Source organism: Plectropomus leopardus, chromosome 3 (assembly GCF_026936395.1).
Source record: "Plectropomus leopardus strain MGB_pleo_1.0 chromosome 3, ASM2693639v1, whole genome shotgun sequence".
NCBI lineage: Eukaryota > Metazoa > Chordata > Actinopteri > Perciformes > Serranidae > Plectropomus > Plectropomus leopardus.
In genome coordinates, this window is record NC_142178.1 from 9209077 (window position 1) to 9230861 (window position 21785).

Sequence of the window (21785 nt, forward strand, 5' to 3'; positions counted from 1 at the left end):
CTTGTGTAAGATATTCAATTTAAAGCTTTCATCTGAAAATATATTGAAGGATGTTTTCCCCTCTAGGGCACAATTACTACATTTTTTTTAATAAAGCCCTTCCTTTGTTGAGGGTTGCTGTGGTCTTTTTATGTTTGACAAGATTATGTCTTGAGCCTCTGGTAAGCCCACATAATCAGGGAAGTTTTCCTCTTGGATAATATAATAATAGTTTATCTTGTCCACCTGCCAGGTTTGGCAAGGAAATGAGATATGTTGGCAATAATCAGGGGTGGTCGATTAATGGATCATTTACAACAGATTGAGACTCACCAAAAAAAACCCAAAACAAATAAATACCAAAAAAGACCTCTGACATCTACAGTGAAACCTCAATTGTAAGACTTCGGCCATGTCAGATATATGTACATGACCTGACAATAGTGAACAGCTATGAAAGAGCTGTGGCGCCCTCTGGTGGCACCTACTGCTCTGAAAACCTGTACAATATATAAATTAGGACCCAATTTTTTTGATAAACATTAGGTAGTTGTGTCACATCGACAAAAAAAAATAATATAGTGTCTACATGTCTACAAATCAGAACTACCAAATAATTTCATGACTACAGCAGTACAATAAACATATATTTTACTTTACAATGTTATTTGTACAGGGTATTTTTTGCTTGAAAAAAAAATGTACAAAGCAGACCTTAAATATTCTAATATCCATTCCAACTACCGACGGACAGGAAAAAAAAGTCCCTTTTGAAGTGAAGCATTTTTTTCTTTACAAACATCCAAAATTAGCATGAACAGGCATTTCTACTTAGTTACAATGCATGCTAGTTATTCAAAAAACACAACACCAGAGTCCAATTCAGTACAAAGCTGATGTCAGTTCAGAGGAACAAGAAAACCAAAAGGATCCCGAACAAATAAATAAAAAAACGGAGCTCTGAAATTCTGTACAAGACTTCTTAGAATATCAATGTACAAAACATGACTTAAAAACCTTTGTAGCTTAAATTGCTGTTACAAATACACTTCTTTATGCAAGTTGTTGTCATTAGCGTACAATATCTGGACACTAATGAACAAACATGGTCACTGTTCTGTTTCTGAGGTCTGGCGGAGGTGAAAACCAAAAAGTTAACTGTAGAGGGAGGTTCTCTTTTGTGTCAGTAATTAGTGTTTTTTATAAAAACACATTCAGTGAGATGCTGAATCCAAGTTTTTAAATGCTACAGTATTCTGTTTCCTCTAAACACAATCGAAACTTGTTTTCTTCATTCTCTTGGCACACCAATTATACTGGACCAGACTCTCTGACAAGAAGCAACACTCAATCATTTGTCAACATCTTTCCCAAAAAATTTCACATTTTCTGAAACTACCAGTGGCTATTAGTGAAAAAACACATTTGTTACAAAGCAGTTATTTTAAAGCCCTGCTTCTCTTGTACCAGCACTTGAATTTGAGACTTTGGGCCTCATGCAAGAAACAGATCCCATCTTAAATTGAACCATGACTGATTTAAGAGAATTAATGGCGATCATTCGTTTTCTTGGATATAAGCAGAAATCAGTGGTGGTCCAAGCCTGTTGTTTGAGTCATATACAGATACACTGAAATAATATGGACTTGCAAAAAATAGCCAAACAAAAGTATCACAGTATCAGTGTGATTTCCATCATGGTTTGTCAATTCACTAAGATTTTCTTTAAAGTTGGGCTTTTTTAAAATGTTTTTACTGCCATAGTTTGCAATGACAATTTGTACAGTTCAGCAGTTGCTTGCAAAAGACTCCGACAGCTGTGTCAGGATCTTTCAACAGGTTACTGTTCAGGTGAGAACCCTCGTTTTAACACCCAAAAGTGTAACATTGCATTCTGTTTAATGGAACGTACTCTCATCCAGCTCCCTGAGAAACGGATTCCTAATAAAAAGTCTGTATAATATCTTCCGAAAATGTGCACACAATAGTTTATATATCCTGCGCATTAGCACTCCACAAATAATAACTTTATGCTAAATACGTAATTTATTTAGCATAAAGTTATGTACCTAACATAAAATTAAGGAAGTTAGGTGCAAGTAAAATAATTGTTCTTAGGTTTAGGAGAAGAGACATAATGACGAAGCAAAATCTGGTGCGTTACTTTTCCTAAGAAAAAATACAAACTGTGCATTAAAACAGCCCTTTCCCAGTGCCATGCTCCCCTGACTGCCACATTTTAGTTAACTTTTTGTTTTTAGAGTTTGAATCCATATCAAACAACTCCTTATTTCTGTGTGTCTGTGTTTTTTTGCCAGGTCCACATTGCTAAATTTGTGAATGTATCTGATTTTTAACATTAAAGGCTTGAAACTCGAAATTGTGCAATTTATTGTGTTATCCCCGGGGGAGGTTTTTTGAATAAAACTTGCCCATGAAGAAGGCGAGTAGCCTCGTAAAGAAATCTCGTGTGAGTTGATTATGCTGATGATGGAGTCTCACATATGTGCACCACCTCGTGAACATGTGGCATTCATGGAGCTGATATATAATACAAGTGTCTGCAGTTCAAGTGAACTGGAACATGCACAGAGAAATGTAAAGAGAGGTTCAGGATCCAGGAAGTGTTCTTGCATGAGGCCCAATCGCATGTGTACGCTTCATCTCATGGCTGTCTGGGTTAACTTCACTATTTCTACACACCGCACAGTGACTGTGCCTTTCCAACAAAGCACCTCGAGTGAATATACTGATGACAGTTAATGCCCACAGGCATCTTAATGGCACTTTGAACTCTACTGCCTATGCTGACAAATGCTACTTTTTTTTTTTGTCTTTTTCTTTATATGATGGGATCATTTGAAATGTTACTTTTTCTCTCCTCTCACTTAAAGAGCCCCTGATGACTCTTTGAGCCAGGAAATTACCCTTTTTAGTATGCAGCCCTTTCCTCCCGTGGCTCAAACCTGGGAGATGATGGTCCGACTGAGTACTTCAAATACCAGATCTAAAAACACAGACGGACTGAGGTCTCTCAGATTTGGCGGAACACAATTAACCACAAAGAAATGAATCAACTTTTAGGTCTAGAAAAGTGGACTGTAGGATCTGGGTTCATACTTGATTTGAATAATCCAATGCGGACACTCAAATTTCTTTATTTATTTTTTGTCATCTTATAGATGACCATCAACACTGCACTTTGAAAATAAAGTGTTACTTTTTTTTTTTCCTTTCACATCAAGTATGATCTCTAGAACCAGTGAGGCAGCACGTGGTGTTTGAGCTCACCTCTGTCTCGAATCATCTGTGAGGGTCTTTCTTTTGATTTGGGAAGACAGAGTGGAGTTTCGGGGTTCTTCTCTCTCTGTGCGTGTGCGTGTGTGTGTGTGTGTGTGTGTGTGTGTTTGTGTGTGTGTGTGTGTGTGTGTGTGTGTGTGTGTGTGTGTGTGTGTGTGTGTGTGTGTGTGTGGTCAAGCGCCTTTGCCAAAGGGCCCACCGTGCCGCTGATTGTGGTGAGAGCTAAAACCAGAGTTGGCAGACTGATAGGCCGGTGAGGCAGCACCGCTCTCCCGCTCAGACTTCTGACACTGTGGTAGTTCTTTCTGGCATGGCTCCATGGTAACGGCCACACCCACGCCACTCCGCCCTGACGTCATGTGTGTCACCTCTGACCAGGTGTCCTTCTCAGGGTCATAACACTCCACGCTGTCCAGGAAAGTGTTGCCATCGTAACCTCCTGTAAACATTGAAATTTCCTCCTATAAATGTAGTTTAGTCTGAAGAAGAGCGTACTCAGCCTTTAACATTGTCAGACTCGTGATGGAAAGTTAAATTTACAAAAAAGAAGAAAAGATCAAAAATGATGCAGCAAAACCAGAATATTCTTTTTTTCCCTCCCAACAACCCCAACTACAAAAAAGCAAGTGATGTGATTTTACAAAGCAAAGTTACTTTTGGAAATGACAGTTTCATCTCAGAATTAACGTAAGAGAACGCGTTTCACTTAACATGTAAATGCAAACCTCAACATGTGAAAAGTTCATTTCACATGTGAAACGTTTCACTTCAACTGTGAGATTAACCAGCTTTTGCAAATAAAAATGACATGTTTTTAACTATAGCTATCTAACTATCTAACCATCTAACTATCTATCTAACTAACAACTAGCTATTAACTATTACCCGACTAATAACTAGCCAATTCTTCTATGGTGACTATGGTGCTGCCTACTTTTCCCACAATGCAATTTAATTACAGAGATTTAGATGTGTTATGCTAGTCGCACCCAATGCTGCCTTGAGCTGTTAGCCTCAAGCATAAATGAGAAGCAGGTTTCAGAGTTATGGCACACTCATTTCTTTCAAACTTCATACCAACAGATTATTTATGTGTTTGAACATTAAGTCTTCAGACCTCAAGTGACATCACTTGAGGCAATTTATCAACTCCCTCTGGAGACGCAAAACACTTCAAACAGCTTATTTTGCAGTTGTACTCATGATATTTAGTATCTGTGTCGTGTTCGACTGACAAACTATGAAAGCAGAAAAATTCCAGCTTAATCCTTGTTTTTTTTTGTATGCTTGTTTTATTTTTAAATAAAATGTGTAAATCATCTTTTCAGTTTGACCATGTAAAGTTTAGTGCAACCTGAAAACAACAGACTCAAAGAAACAAACCCTCTTGTTTCATGAGCACATCTTCATCTTCACAAAATTGCACTAAAAACAGAATAAAAATATCCCCAATATTATGAACAACTTTACATAAGTTAGTTGGCCACCACCCCAAAATGCCAAGAAAATGTGGTCACAGACTAAAAGGCACCATTTTTAAGTGGCCCTAAATAATATAAAATAGGTTTGACAGTAAAAGTGTTATTTATTTATCACTCTAGTTTGGTGCTTTTTCTTTAAATAGTTTGATCATTACTCACCCAGTACGTAGATGCGTCCATGTAATGCAGTGACTCCCAGAGCACTGCGCCGATGCCTCATGGAGGCAGCAAAGCTCCATGTATCAGTTTCCACGTCATAGCGCTCCACCGTGTTCAGCTGGTTGGTGCCATCGTAGCCGCCCATCACAAAGATTTGATTCCCCAGAGAGCACACACCTGAAAAAAGGTTGATGGTTATTTTATTCAACTGTCATATTATCTGAACTTGATGTGGACAAGTTCACTCCAGGTGAGGTGATGTCATTGACAGAGGTTTAAACTTATACTGATGCAGTAGTTATTTACACAGACACAGGAAGTCTAACTTCCACTTTATCAGTATTGTTGTTATGGTTGCTATTATTTCCCAAAACAGTGTTTTGATACAATAATGTCCATCATCAACATGCTGACACTGTCAATCTTAGTTACTTAAATATCATAACACTAACTCACACATGTAATGAAGAATGCATGAGGACTCATTCTTGTGTATATTGCCTACATGCTTAAGGGCAGGATGTTTTTTTTCCAATAGAATTGCTAATAATTGATTAACTGCGACTCTCTTAACAGATTAATTTTATTTGATAAGGTAGGAATAGTAGGGTGAGTATAATTTATTTTCTTCCTAGCTGGTTTTGAGACATATTAGATATAGTACAACAAAGTTTTCCAGTTGGAATCAAACCACTGACATAGGTTAAGACTTGTCATTTAAATGCACTCATCTACCAGGGCTCCCTTCCTCTCTAGTTTAAATCCTTTTGTGAACTCAATAGCACAAATCAGCTTCTTTTGAAGCAAATGAAAAAAAAAGTGAAAGTAAAAACATGGATTGCAACTTGAACAAAAAAAATTTAAAATGGCATGACTAATTTCTTTGTCATAAAACAGTGTTGTATCTTTTGCTCACCAGCTCCGGAGCGCACAGTGTTCATGGGGGCCATAGTCTTCCACTCGTCCCTCTCAGGGTTGTAGCACTCACAGGAGCTGAGTCGGTTGGCCCCGTCGAACCCTCCCACAGCATAAAGCAGCCGGTTGATGACCGCAACACCCACACCGATACGCCGTGTCAACATGGGAGCTACCAGCTGCCACTGGTCCCTTTCTGGATCATACCTGCAGACCAGGAACAACACATATTGATTTGTTTAATTCTTATTATCTATCTTTCTGGGATGCATTTCCCCATTTTGAACACCAAATTCCGTATTTGCTGCTAATATGTGTTACTGCCGGCCCGATCAAGGCTGCAGACAGAAACATGGTGTCCCAATGGTGCCCCAATCGATGAATTTCACAGAGGGGGGGTGTAACACATGGTCACACTGTCCCCAGTTTCATCCCTCTCTGCACTAGCATCTAGGAGCCGCTAGTACAACACCAATACAACAACCCTGCCTGGCCTCCCAGTTTTTGTGTTTATCATGAGACAAGCAACCCCACCCTGCGGTCCCTCCACCTCCAGAGTCCCCACCCGGAAGCGTCAATAACAGGTGTAATCACACACTACAGCCGTTTTGGGTCTGTTCAACAGCTGCTGTGTTAGCTCGTGCTAACCAGGCAGACACTGAACTGACCAGTCGGCTGAGAGGACAGCTGCTCTGGGGACGGCCTTCAGTTCCGTACCAAACCTGTATAATGGTAGCAAAAGAAAGTTGACTTATCAGCCGGGGTGGAGTCGTGCTGTATAATCAAGGACGCCTGCTGAGTACGATACATCAGGCTTACACACTGCTGAAAGAATGTGGCTATACGCAGCCCAGACAACCTCTGGATGTAGTCCAAGACAAACTGAGGACACACTGGGTGCATTCACACCTGTACTAATAAACACCAGGTGTAAACAGGGCCTTTGATGCACAGATGAATTTGCAGCATCTGTCGTCTGTGATTCCACTGCACTGATAAGTCACATCTTTCTGCTGAGTCATCGCATGGGCATCCAGACAGGTTAGGCATGTTACCCATTCACAGTCAATGTGGTGTGTCTGGTTAATATTTTTTATTTGACATTTCTCTCTGTCTGCATCACAGTTAGTTTGGGTAAATCTTCAACTGTGAATAGAGACTATAATTGACTGTATTATAGATAAGTTATCAGTCTGAGGATTGTGTCACAGGTTCTTGTCTGGCTGTGAGTCATGCTTACACAGCAGGAGAAACGCGTTGCGCACTTGTTGGTGGGCTCGGTGCTAAACATTCTCCAGCCTTTTATTGCTCATTAAAATTTATGTTGTTGCTGGCTCACTGTACAGCCCAGCTGTCAGGAAGAAGCTGAACAAACACAAATGCAATTTTCCAATTGTGAATCATAAACTGTGTGAAGGTTGTTAACTCACGGTTTTCTTTTGAGTATATATTAAGACATGACGGCCACAGAGCGGAACACCGTCTGTGGGTGAGAAACTTTGCTATTCCATTTTTAGCTGTTACATCATTGAATGTTTAGTTTTCTAACACAGAAATGTGTTTAAAGCTTCCTCATTGAAGCTTTTTTTGTGAACTAGAAATATATTACAGGAAGTGGAATAATGTTCCAGGAAGTTACCTGATTCCTGCTATTGGGTACTCAATGACTAAATACAGGAAATAGACCCAAGCACTATGCATGATTTAGAAATGTCATCTGCTTGACTTTGGCCAAATATCTTTTTGATTATTTATTGCTGAATCAATGCAATAAGTCGAAGCACAGAAGCACAGATATACTGGCAGTCAAATGATCTCAAGCACCTGTCAATGACAGGGCTGTCATACAGTTTGTGGATATGCAAAAAGTAGCAGCTACGCAGGCAGTATTAATGTGTTTTTATATATAGATGGTAAAAAAGCAAATGGAAAGGTAACCTAATAGCAGACATTTCCTGCTCAGTAGCAGACATGGCCACAGCAAAGAGGTATAAAGTCGACCACGAGGACCGCCACTTTTAGAAGCGGTGGAAAGTTGATTACTTTTTTACTGAACGATAAAACAGTTGCATTTGTTTGATTTGTATGGGATTACTTTCTTTTAAATAACCCATTTGATGCAAGAAGCAGAGGGTCCCCAAGAATTTTTTACACCATCTAATCTGGCCCCAATTAAAAAAAAAGGTCAGATACCCCTCGACTCTGGGATGTTCTTATTTAGTGCCCATCTCTTCAAGAATAAATATGGCTACAGGGTGCCAATGGGGAATAAATATGAGGAGGAATAGCAGCACTTAAGTCTTTACTGTCAAGATGATTGCAAAATAAAATGGGAAAAATCATTAAAAAAAAACAAAACAGCAATGTACTCAGCCTATCACTGACAGATGATATGTTCGCTCAATCAACAAACCCCTTTGAAAATAATTTACAAATACAAATAATAACACCATTAAAATACACAGACAAACAGGAAAACTTACCTTTCTACACTGTTGTGATGAATGCAGCCATGTGATCCTCCGACTGCATATATCATGCCATCGATGACACCAACTCCAATCCGGTTCCTAGGTACGCTCATCGGTGCACACGGCAGCCAGCAGTTGTTCATGGGGTTATAGCAGTCCAATGCATTTGAGTCCATGTTGCCATCAGGCGCGTTGTTTCTTCCACCAACAGCATAGAAAAGCCCACTGATCACACAAGCTGCCAGGCCGCTGCGAGGAACCTGCAGGTCAGCCAGCCGCAGCCAGGCTCCTGAACAGGGATTATATGCCTCCAGGTAGCTGAGAGACTGACGGAAATAACCCCCCGCTGTGTAGATGAGCTGCGGCACCTTAGGTGTTCGGCAAGAAATGACTTTGGTGGGTTTGTGGAGGGTGAGGTCCTGGAAGATCTGCGCCAGGTAGTCTTTACACTGGGGGTCCCAGTCCAGAGACTGGAGCTGGGCCTGCAGGAAGTTGGGGGTGAGGGAATGGCAGCGCACAGCCTGGAGCAACGCCTGGACGTACGGTCGCCGGTTCTCCCGGTCGTAGCGCACCCAGGCCACGCACGCCTGGAAGACTTCGGACTCACAGCGCACGTTGAGCTCATCGCGGCTGATGAGGGTGACCAGCTGGCAGTGGGACAAGTTGAAGAACTCCTCCTGAGTCGCCACCTAGGGGCACAAGTAAGGATACAAACTTTGAATAACTGAATAATGCAAGCGCTCTGATCAAGTAAATACAGATATTTATTTACAAAATCTTTACAAAATCATGAGAACCTGGTTGAAGAAGCAGATTACAATTCAGTGGTGCAACTAAGGATTATTTTCATCATCAGTTTTTCCGACAACTGTAAGTAAACAGTGACTGAGGATGGTTTAAACCAGGGGGTCAGCAACGTTTTTGATATGAAGTGCTATTTTTAAATTGTATTGTTCATCAGTGTGCGATAACAATATAATGTCTATGCCTCGCTCCTCAAAATACTCCATTAAAACTTTGGCTATGTCCTCATCTTTTGTTTTCTGGGTCTCCTTTCTAAATTTTGACATTTTTTGCAGTGCTAGCAAAAATCTTCATGAGTTCAATCAGAGCTAATCAGATCAGATAGATGCATTAGCAGAGCAGCTGCTGCAGAGGCGAGTAAAAGCAAATATTTAAATCCAGAACAATGAACGTGTAAGTTTCACTTTCGCTGCGCCTGGCCCTTTGCCTGCTCTGCCTGTGCCCAGAGTGTGCGTATGATGTATCACCAAACCATAGGCTATATATACTCCAACAGTGCTCCTAATAAGCACTCCAGCTCCAAAAACAGAAAATTAATAAGTGCTGGAAGATATTTCCATGGTGGGTCGCCACAGATGAATAAAATTGTAGGAAACCCAGCACTTAAACATTTTCAAGAAAGACTACCTTGCATACTTATAAGCAGTGTGCCATTAGTTAAGCTACAGTGTCCCAATGTTGGCACACGTGCTCAAGGTTTCCGATTCCTGGTTTAAACAAATCCAGACTTGTGCCCTTGTGTAATACCTTGGTCAAAAGTCAAGATAATTTGGGACAACAATATTGTAACATAATAAGGCTTATTTAGACTAGCATACAGACAGAAAATTCAGGAAATCTGGCTTCCTGCCATCACAGTCATAGTGCATTTTAAATAAAATTTCTAGAAGCATGTATGTAATCAAACTTTTTTTTGTATCTTTTATGTGGAGAAAAAATTGTTTTAGAAAAATGCTCTTTATATTTCCATTTCCTTCCATTTTTTTGTAAAAGCAGATGGAAAGACCAATTTAGTCAATTGATGTTGTGGGGTTTTTTTGTAAAGAGAAGCACAAAATGTATAAAAAACCGAAATGCTGTCATCTGTTGCATGAAACATCTTCCTCTGCCCTGTTTTGTTATCAACTTATCAGAGATCAATTTTAAGTATGTTTTCAATTCTGTAGAGGTGAATTCACACACTACGCATCATGAATCATAGCTTGCATTCTTGTCAGTCATCGCACAAAGGCACGTGCCAGTGCACAGCAGGTCTGAGGCGGAAAAGTCAACCAGCGGAAACCACAGTGGAACAAGTGAAACAGCATTTACCCACACCATGAGATACTTTTCTCACAAACTCGTGTGTAAAACTGACTATCAGCAGGGAAGGTTATTTTTTCAGCCACAAGCTGTGCACATGTTTCTGATATTTCACCGTTTTAGTACAAAAAAAAAATATGATTTATTACTCTACATAATCATAAGCAACATTTCTCCCAGGCTGCGTCCCTTTGTAATGTATACATCCATCATTTCCTGTGTTTTTCTACACTGTCAAAAATCCAAAGTGCTACAAATTAAATTATCTTAAACAAAACAAAAACATTTACGAAAACTGTTTATGATACAAATGAGCATTTTATTACAAACTCAGCTGAGGCTTTACCTGGCTGAAATTCATGTAGATATATTCACGGGCCTTCTGGTGGAGCTCAGTGCAACCGATCTGCTCAGCAAAGTTGGCGATGCCAATGGCGTTGCTGGGGTCGAGCTGCTGGACGAGGAAATCGCAGCAGGCCTTGACCACGCTGTCTATCTGGTACATGACAGCTCCGTTCATCACGTGAATGACACACTTCTCCCCCACAGAGATGCTGGCTGTGTAAGCAAACTCAATCAGTCGGTCCATAACCTGAGTCACAAGAAGACAGAGTAGGGGAAAGATTGAGGTAGAGAAGAGGGAGAAGGATTCAGGTGAAGAGGGATAGAGTTGGGGGAGAAGGATGGGCAGACCAGGGCACAGAGGAGAAGGAGGAATAATAAGACTGTGATGCTATTTATATCTGTTACTATTCATTTTGGCAGACAGATTGACATCACGTAAGCCAACAAGAGTGAGATACTGTGTCCTTTTGTGTGCCTAAGTTTTGCAAACATCCAGGGTAAGTACAAGAGGTCAAACTAAGTGTACTTAGCCACTGTTAACTGTACTTTTCCCTGTGCATAAGTCAACTCCTTGAGTGAATTGTTTTGTGTAGAAATTCACTGATAATTTTTTGTGATTTTTTAAAAATTTTATTTCTCATATTTGTATCTTGGGCTGAAACAATTTCTTGAGTAACTCGATTACTAAAACTCTGCAAATTACTTGCATCAAAGCCTCACTTAATCTATTTAACTACACACAGTAAACTGTGTTTTGCACGGATGATTATTACAGTCGCGCAGTGTGCTTACACTGTGGACAGGTGACGTGATTGGATGGCACAGAATTGCAAAATGAAGGAAGAGAGAGAAAACAAGAAAATGGCAAATAAATTGTCTGCACTTGTACAGGGTTTGTTTCATGTCACATTCCACCATTCACACACACACACACACACACACACACACTCTCACACACACACACACACACACACTCTCACACACTCTCACACACACTCACACACTGGTGGCCGAGGATCCCACACAACCCATACAAGGTGCCATCTGCTATTCAGTAACCATTCACACGCACTCACACTCATAGTTTGACATGTTGACTGAAGGAGCCGGGGATGGTAACAGCCAACCTTCCAATTAGTGGACAACCGGCTCTACCTCTGAGCCACATCCGCCCAAGGAAGGGGCAAAGAGAGGAGACAGGCCAGAGATAATCTCCATAGACAGATATCTGCATATGAATGCAGAATCTGTATACATCGGGACAAGAAGTGCTCTGGTTTCCATTTGTAGTAATACTGACCAATCACATTGGAACAACAGATAAACAGTCTGTGCGGAGAGGTGGAACACATTGGCTGAAATGCAATCTTGTTTCGATCGACTATAATCTGTTTAAAAAAACTGATCTGCATTTGTATGCATGTTTACTTATAAAAATTAGACAAAATGACCAGCACATAAAAGGGGAAGTACTGGCTCACATATCTACTGGCTACAACTGTCAACCAAAAATACTGGCCCTCGCCCCCAAAGGCTAATCGTCGTCAGACTGATAGCTGCATCGGGCCAAAGTAAATGACATAAAGTCTCCAAGGTTTGGGATCATTTCAAGCTAAAACAAACTCTGCACCTACCGCAGTAGAACATCAGTACTGCAGTATCTCAGCAAAAAACATCTAGGCAACGTATCCAGTCCGCTTAGCAGACCCGACTCAAGATGATTGCTAGTTGAGATGAAAGCCTCCAGGCACAGGGGTATGCACAGGCAGAACTTGAAGTTGCTACAGCGGAGACAGGGTGTTATATTGTGATAATCTCTCTCTATCACACTCGAGAACTGTCTTATTTTCTTTTTTTATATTTACTACTGCTCTTCAAAAAAAGCAAATCATTTCTTATCGGATTATCCGTCAGATGAATCCGTTAATTGATGGAATAAACAGAAGGAAAAATGTCTATGCAGTAATGTCTGTGCATTACTGCACATTACTGTTTATCCATTCTGATTATTAGACGGAGGCTTAATCAGCAACAAAAGGGAAACTGTATTCAAAGAAATTAGAAACCTCAACACACCAAACCGCTGTGAGATTTGAAATGTCTTTGAAATTACAACATTTTCCACAAAACCCACTCCTTTTTGTTGCACAAATGATGTTGCCAAAGGTTGAACCCTTAACTTAAGCACTGGTTTATGCTAGAGGAACAGTGGTTCTATTCCTGTGTGGTACTGCAAAAATCTTGTTTTGTATATAATAGTCAATGCTCAAATACAATTTGGGGCGAAGAAATAAAAATGTTTTTTATGATCATTATTCTATATCTGTGAGATGGGTGGTGTGTCAAATCAAATTAAGCAAAGATTTCCGTTAACAAAAAGATGACATCTTGACTCACCCTGGGATGGATCCCCTCGATGGGCACCAGCTCCATACCGCACTCCTTCAGGCCGTTGGTGAACATGGCCCTGAAGACCGGTGATGAAGAGGCCAACACCACCTTGTGAGCCACGAAGTCCACCGCCTCCAGGTCTTTGTAGCGCACACGCAGCGTGACGTCGCACAGCTGATGCTCCAGACGCAGCTCGTTCATGATGGCGAAGGCGGCCGCCGTGTGGCTCTCTAGGGTGTAGCTGAAGACGCGGTGGCCGTTGCGCGTGGACGGAGTCACCAGCGCTTTGCATTCTGTCAGGCACTCTGTCATGTCCTATGCTGTCTCCTCCTCTTTGGTCTCCTCCTCAAGAACAGCGGGCAGTGTTATGAGGCATCGTTGTAGCGCGCACAGGCGTGTGTGAAATAAGAGTTTGAGCCAACACTTGGGTTAACAGAAAGCGCCAGGCTCTCCTGGGTACCGCTGATTTCTGTTTGTGTGGAAGAGTTCACGTTCAAGTTGAATTTACATGGACATGAGGATTTCCTTGCTCTGTTCAGTACTTGAGTCCAGCCATACTGCTCATTATGGCATTTCTAGAGACTTCCATGTGAGCTGCCAGTCACACCTGGGTGTACTCTTACATGTTGCAGTTCTGACATAATGAAAATAAGGATTCCTCTGGCTTTGTCCGAGGGATTAACTCTTCAGAGCAGAGTGAGAAACAATGTGTACAAAATGTTTTTCTGACAGTGCAAACTGAACAAGTGCAAGTCTCAAATGTTTGTGTTGTCAACAGAGTTGTTTTTCTTTGCTCTCTTGGGGGATGAACAGAGACTCAATCGGTCCTGACAAAAAAAAAAAAAAAACAGTCTATTTTCTGCCTGTCTCTGGAGTTTTTTTGCCACCTGCATAAAATGTCTCAGAAAAAGCAATTCCTCAAATATCCCCAAATTAAGATTTAAAAATAGTTGAACATGAATCTAAATTCACCACTGGTGCAGGTTAGTCTTGTATATTGATTACTCCAGAGAGTGGAAAAAAAGCATCAGATTTACTGCTTCACTTTAAAGAGGTAATAATTTAATCTCCCCTCAGAGGGCAACACTTGCGCTGAGAGCTGCAGAGTCAGATACTGTAGATGAGGCAGTAGAGGGCTTGTCAACTCTGAAAGGAGGAAGAAAAAAAAACACATTTGAGTGCCAAAAGGGTCATAAGCGTAACTTGGAGCCCCTGGGAATGGGGATGGGGGAGGTGTTGGGTGGCTTTCTCCGGAGACGGCTTCCTCGAGGTTGCCCAGCTAAGGAATCCGCTGTGTTTACCAGGAAGCTTTTGGCTCAGCTGACAACTGTGAGGAAAGAGGGAGAGAGAGTGACTGTGTGAGTATATATAGTCAGTGGTCACATCCTTTAAAAACAATTTATAACACACAGTTAATAAATCCTGCCACTGTTTAAATCTGTAAACACATCAATGCACAACATATATCAGCTAAATGCCGACAGGTATGTTGTCTTAGGGTGTCTACGGGTATGAATAATATATGTTTAACACTTTTTAATGCCACTTTAAATGAAAAGTTTCACCTTAGCGTGGCTCAGCTGCGCCTGGTAGAATCCATGGGTTAGTTTAACAATTCAGACTCATTGCATGGTCTAAATGCATAGAGGGGCAAACGCTGCATGCAATTTTGAGTTTTGTGAATGACCGTGCTAAAAGAGAAAATATGAGCACATCCAATGACCATGCTCATATTTTTGGTGAACTATTCAACATTACTTTACAGGTTATGAACTTGACCATGGCTGTCATTCACTCTCACAACACTTAAAACGATGCTTGTTTTACAGCACCCAGCATGTCGACACAACACCAGCAATATAATGCTGGTACTGGTACTGTTGAAGCCAGATCATTTCGGATATCTGAGGGACTTTTATGAACAAATCAGTAACTTAAAATCTCATATTTTTATGCAAATTGCACCAGCTGGATCTGAAAAAAACAAACAACTCCAAATGTCAGCCACAACAACACACTGAGTTTAAGCATATGATCAGTCTTGGCAAACACCTGGAAGTGAAACGTGATCACAAGATTTTTTTTTTTTTAAAGAAGACATGATAGCAAACTAGTTCTTTTGGGGAGGACTGTGAACACCAAATTGAAATTGTGAACTTCACTATGAGCTAGCTCTTCTGACGTGTTAACATGCACAACCCCGACACTCTTCAACACAACATCTTAAATTCTTGTAATGATGCGACTAAAAATCATTTAAGACCCGTCTCAATCTGAATTCAAGACAATTGAATACTTTTTACAGTCTTTTACGGGTGTATTGTGGATTTAATGTGTACTTAAGACTTTCTAAGGCTACCCTGATGTAACAAATGGCTCAGCACCAGTATGTCTCCTTCAGCTTAGACGCAGAAAAAGTTTTATCTACGCAGAGAGAGACTATGAGCATGACTTTCACACCCATGGCGTTTTCTTCCTGGAGCAGCTCACTTGGGTCAAGGTTTCCTCCTTTTCATGATGAGTGTGCTACTCTTGGTCATTATAGCTCATTTTAACAGTTCCTTTTATCTTTGGTTACAGGTATCTGTGATAAGAAGATTCAACTGCAGCTTAACAAACCTGTTACTTTCTCCTATGAACCTAAGACTGAATTTATGAGCATTGTACAACTGAAAAGTCCTCCAACTTTTCAGTTGTACATTGGTAGTGTACAAGATACCAGATAGTGTGAAATATATAAATGCAAGTGAGCTCATAAGGAACACTGAGGGAGTAATGTCCCTTTTGAATGATGATGGAGTGACTCAAATTAGGCTTGAATTCAGGAGGCCAGCGTGACTGAGTGTTTTCTCTCTGTCCTATGACCAATCCAGCTGGAGGCTGGAACAGAGGGAGCAGTTTGTGCACCGGCCAATAATATCAAAGTACACTCCTACTGATTCTTACTAACAACAACAAACATTTCGCACACAAGAATGTGACAACTAAAAAAAATATCATCCTCCAATCAGAATCAAGAGCTTTTACTTTAAGAAACTCTCCAGATACCCACTGCAGCAGACGATAAAACAAAAAGGAAATAGCTATATAGACTTGCTTGGGAATGAATCCTTCATTTGGGAATATGCAGGCTCTGGTCCATGGAGAGGAACACTCACTCTGTTACACACCATTAAAATGACCTAGAGGGATGTTGCCAAAATAATTCCTCTCTTTTCTGACAATCCAACTTCCTGCCAGAATATGAACTGTCTGTAGCAGTGACATACAATATGAAGAGCAGTCAGCAGCGGCTAATCGTCTGTCTGGTGTTCTCTGATTCTCTGAGGAGTCAGAGTTACTCAGCAACAATGCCTCTGTGAGTGTTCAGAGTTATATAACAAAGCACCCATAAATTGTGCACACAGCAATCATTACCTAAAGTGGTGATAACAGGGCGCAGTGCACTGAAGGACATGCTGTTTCCAATTCTGCAAGTAGGTTATTGTGTCCTGCTTTTTATACAGTTACGATGACGTACACAAAATATTTTTTATTTTATCCCCAGATGGTGATGGCACGTCAGTGAGCATCAAGGAGCTTGTCATAAAGGCAGTCAGCCAGCAGTAATATGAAACACACTGCAGTTCTGACTTACTGCTGTGCTTTTCTCTCCCCAGGTTTCTGGGTGAAATAGTTTTACAGGAGAACGTGTTGCTCAACAGGCAGACAGAAACTGCTCACTGACAAACAGGCTTGCTCTGAGTCTATGTGCCTGATGCATATCTCTGATCATTCATGCACTTAATAATTGCAGTAGCATTCTCAGGTGTGACATTAAAGGGATATGTCACTAGTTTTTCTTGCGTGCCTCCATGGTGAACAGAGACTCCAAAAAAAGGCGAACATTCTTCATAAAGTGAATGGGGACAACATTTACCGACAGCAAAACTACACTACAAAACTCTCACGCAACTCCTGCAGTATAATCCAAGTCTCATTTATCCAGCTGTACGCTAAGTATTTCCCAAACACATGCATATTCAGAAAAAACTGTACAATTTAAAACAGTCTCATGCACCCATGCGTGCATTTGTACTCTGCATATGTGTGCTCGTTCATGGTCAAGGGGCGTCTCTCATATGCAGAAGTTATAACAAAATGTTTTAGCAAAAATGCATTTGTTTGGTAACTTCTGAGCATACGACTGGATACAAAAAACTTGGATTATACTACACGAGTTAGTAAACAGAGGTTTTAATTATAGTATTGCCGTTGTTAAATATGATCCACATTTACTTCAATTTATTAAGAGCATTCCCCTTTTATGGATTCTCCATTCACCGCAGAGGCATGCCAGAAGAACAGTTTTCCTCCTGTATACAACGTAACACACAGTGAGTCACTGATAAACAAATGTTGCTTTTTGTAGGTGAAGCAGGCTTTCAAATGCTGATTGTCTTTAAAAAACACGAGCAGGTGTTCTCACTTTTAAGTTTAACAGACAAGCACTGCAGCAGAGTTTAGTCCAAACTGCCCCAAAGGAAAAAGATACTTGTTGTTGAACAAAATTGTATTAGAACTAGAACAACCAGCTGATTCATCAACCAACAGAAAACAGGTCTGTTTTTATAATCACTTCACTTCATTGTTCAAATCATTTTCCAAGCAAAGATTTTGCAGATTTGCAGATTTGCTGTTTTGGCTTTTTTGTTTGTTTGATTGTTTTTGTCTTGTATCAGGGTTCAACATTGGGTTTTTTTTCTCCACTTACCTAACTGGGCCAGTGAGTTATACTTGCCCCTAGACAGTTTTATTTATTAGCAGTTAATCAAATAATAACAGATTGTTAAATGCAATCTGGTACTGTGCATATACAACTCTAAATAGAGATGAGGAGGAAACCAGATGGCTCACTCCTTAGCTACTTCCATCATCAGCTCCAGATTAAAAAACAGAAAAACAACAACAAACCAATGTGTTTCATTTGTTCTTCCCATTTGCCCTATTGAGTTGCTAGATTTACTAGCCTGACATGGCATTTTACTTGCCCAGCCTTTGGGCAGTCCTTAATGTTGACCCCTGTACATGATCATAAATGTTCGTTCTTTGTAATTTGGGCATATTTTTTGAGGCAAAGTAATCTGTCTGAAGGTTTCACCTTGGGCTGCTTGGGTTCATAACATCCAACATTTCAAAACCAAGAAATTACAGGTGTAACTATTGACAGCTTTGTTTATCGTCTATTTATCTGCAGATTATTTCCCCTGGGCAGGAATTAAACATAAGATCCGCACACTGTATTTAAAGCTCACAGTAATTTTTAATTGTTTTTGCATGCATTTACACATTAATATGTGTAAATGCATGACAAAAATCTCTGTTGGATAAAAACGTTGCACGATAAAAAATCCCTAGTAGCTTTTAAGTGTAGTATGCAGATCTTCTGCTAGATTCTTGCCTTTGTCTGGTTTTTTAAATCCTGCACCTGTAGAAGTTTTTTTGGATGTGCGTGCCCTCCATCTTGCTTGCTCAGATGACTTCCTCAACCAGATGAAAAATGTCCATCACAATTTCCTTAAAACCATCGACAGTGACATTTTCAAATGTCTTGATAGACCACCAGTCCAAAATCCAAGCATATTCAGTTTGCAATAATAAATATTAACATAAAACAGAAAAGTAGCACATATCATCACAATTGAAAAGTTGGAAAGAAATGAGATCATTTAATCTAACATGATTTGGGAGATTTTTTAATTTAGTTTCCAGTTCATTTCCTTTTGCCAATCAACTATTGATTAATTGTTTCCACGAGTTACAGCTCTCAACTTGATACACTTGAAATAAATGTATCAGAGGGTTCGGGGAAACTTATGATCCACACATACACCCTCATACCTTCTCTTACAGTGTTGAAGGATGACAGATATGAGCAATAGATGCATTTATTATAAGTAGGCTATAATGTAATGGACAATTTCTCAGTAGCCTCCTTGGGGACTCTCTGTGACACCTTCAAAGACCCCTTTGAGACCCTGCACCCCATTTTGGTAACCACAGTCCAGGCCTACAATCCTTAGATGCCATTCAGCAGGGACTGCACAGACTCAAACTTTAAAGTTACATGTAAAGTCGGAGTTACAAACAAGCACGAGTGTTCAACGTGTTTCATCGGTCATTTTGGCAGAGAGCTTTCCTCAATGACTCATCCTGAACTCTTCACCGAGCAAACAGTGGAACTGGCTGTACCAAAACATGACCCAGAAGAGCAGCCAGTCCTTACATAAACCCAGCTGGAATTAGATTTCCGCGCCATCCCTCCAACATTAAGAGCTTTCACACAAAGCACCGTTTCCCCTCCGCTCCGACGTTGATCATTTCTGCGCTTGTTTTGATAAAAAAACATCCAGAGCGCCGACATGCACCGAAAATAAGAGCAACACAGGTGAAGAAAGACCGATTAAAACCTCCGTTTGGGTTTCCGTGAACGCAATGTAGTCATGACAAACAGCCGGAGACACCACGGATAACAAGTTAAACGTTTCGGAAACAGAGCTGACAGCAAAATAGCCTCCTAATAATAGACAGTAGCGTAACGGCTGTGAGCCGCGAGCACAAAAATGCTAACAAAGCGCTATCGAAACACGTTTGCTACAGCTAGCTTTCAGACACACCACCATTACAGCTCGCACAATTCACCACTTACTGTTAAAATCTGTAATAAAAGAAACTCACGTAGTCTAGCTCAATTCCTCCATCGCGGTCTGCCTGAGCTGTGCGCCACATAGGAAGGAGGGGGGGAAAGCTGTAACTCACCGTGACTAAGCATTGTACCGGCCTCCTCTCGCTTTCACAATAAGAGCCCGCCTCCACCGAGCCAGACCCGCCTCCATTGACGAGTAATGTAAGTGAAATACGTCCCGAGGGAGGGTGCTTTTATTGAGAAGGAGTCCTTAGAGTGAAGGAAAAGCGAGGCAGGATGCCAAAAACTGCTTCAACGTCAATCAAATTTGCAACAAATTATACAAATGTTATTACTCTGGCCACATCTATCCACTATATGGAAGAAAGTAGCCTGAAAACATCTACGTATTGGTATCGATATTATGTTATGATGAGTAAGGAAAAAAAAAAAACATAAGGCAAATTCTATGTTAGCCTCCTTAAAGGATGCTAAAATTCGAAAATTTAACAGGAAATTGCTAAAATGCTAATGTTCAACGGCGTTAATTAAAAACAGAATGGTGCTCAATTGACATGATGACCCCTAATTACCTCATAAACCAAACTGCTTCCTCATTTCTATGCCTAGCTCACCTTCCTTGTCAAGGTCCTCCATGTCTATGAATGGCTCCTGCAGAACATAGCAGCTTGACAGAAATATGCTCCAGGCAGGTGCTGACACACCAGTAAGTTTTCCCTTCTCTTGCAAAAATACGTAATTCAGGTCAGTACAGTATACAGCATGTGCTATTCTGGCGAATAGCCACAGGGTGGCACCAAAAGCCCGCTGAGAAACTGCATGAGCAAACGACCCACTTTAAATTGCTGGCTCAAAGCACATCACGTGTATACAAATAAGTTGTAATCATGTGAAAGTGAGCTGCCAATAATTATTATAGTACAAAAATATTTCAGCTTTGTTGAGCCAGACTTCACAGCTGATTAAGCCAAATAAGTCATGCCTAGATTAAATCTCAGCACCCTCAGGGTCAGTGAAATTGATGATGAAGCATCAAGTCATGAAAAATCCCTGACACAATATGACAAGCCTTGAATCAGCCTTCATCAACAATTCCCCAGCTGACCCCAGATGACTCTGCACTCACTCCCTGTGTACAGTAGTTCCAGTCAGAGGAATTAGGTGGGGTTAGCCTTGGGGCACCAAGTGGTCACTCCTAGACAAGCGTCATGCTGTCTGTCTGCTCCCAATGCATCTGAGGTTACAGCTGCATTCACAGGTCAGTTTTGTTATTTACTTTCATGCATATATTCTCAATTTATCAAGTTTACATGTTCCTACTTTGAATTTTCCCAAAGCGCTGCTGGAACAGGGAACAGTGCAGCATGCATCTGTACATCTGTAATACAAACCAGTGTCTAGGACTGTCCTTGGCGATCACGACAGATGACTTATGACTTCTACCTGTCCTGTTTGCTGCATGACATTAGCAGCAGGAAGGAAGCTGTGGGGGCCAGGAAAGATTCTTGTTGACCTCTGTCAGCAGGCACAGTGCTGGTGGATACAGCCAACATCTGGAGGAACACCTGCATCCACACAAATCATATCAAAGGCATCCCAGTGCCATGTGGTACCTTTTCATAGAAGACAAGTATGTATTTGGGTCACTTAGGGTTAAACCAAAAAAGAAACAATTATCTAGTTTGTCAAGTTGCCTGTTTGCCTCTAGACTTTGCTTTGCATGAAGCCACTTCTTAGAGCTGCTTCGCACCTAATCTTTTTCTTGAAACAGGTGTGAAAACTCAGCATATGTTTCTAAATAACATACTGCACATATGCTGTTTGCACAAGCTAATAATAACCACACAGTCATATCACACTTGTGTTTAGAGTCAGAGGGATTTGCAATGTGAATAATGTTTTACATTTAAAAGAGGCCTAACATGCAGCGGCAGCACTTGTGGTTGCAAAATG

General features: G+C 40.7%; 1 protein-coding gene across 3 annotated transcripts; it reads right to left on the bottom strand.

Annotated features, from left to right (window-relative positions):
• Positions 1 to 613: 613 nt before the first annotated feature.
• Positions 614 to 20465, bottom strand: keap1b (kelch-like ECH-associated protein 1b). 3 transcript variants are annotated; one of them, XM_088075521.1, is made up of 7 exons: positions 20447 to 20465; positions 13154 to 14474; positions 10758 to 11003; positions 8318 to 8994; positions 5836 to 6041; positions 4920 to 5096; positions 614 to 3718 (listed from the first exon to the last, which is right to left on the bottom strand). In XM_088075521.1, exons 2-7 carry the CDS (start codon positions 13457 to 13459, stop codon positions 3453 to 3455), a joined length of 1878 nt encoding a protein of 625 aa, XP_087931647.1. In that variant the 5' UTR covers positions 13460 to 14474; positions 20447 to 20465; the 3' UTR covers positions 614 to 3452. The 3 variants fall into 3 exon arrangements, with proteins under 3 accessions (XP_087931647.1, XP_042341041.2, XP_087931646.1); XM_042485107.2 differs by lacking the exon at positions 20447 to 20465 and adding an exon at positions 19865 to 19986; XM_088075520.1 differs by lacking the exon at positions 20447 to 20465 and adding an exon at positions 19836 to 19892.
• Positions 20466 to 21785: the final 1320 nt, after the last annotated feature.

Bases quoted from the DNA above. Each gene is read 5' to 3' on its own strand.
- keap1b (XM_088075521.1), bottom strand. From the start codon at position 13,459: ATGACAGAGTGCCTGACAGAATGCAAAGCGCTGGTGACTCCGTCCACG. The intron at 11,004-13,153 runs GTGAGTCAAGAT...CTTGTGACTCAG, and splicing joins TCGAGGGGATCCATCCCAGG to GTTATGGACCGACTGATTGA. The intron at 8,995-10,757 runs GTAAAGCCTCAG...TTGTGCCCCTAG, and splicing joins TCTACATGAATTTCAGCCAG to GTGGCGACTCAGGAGGAGTT.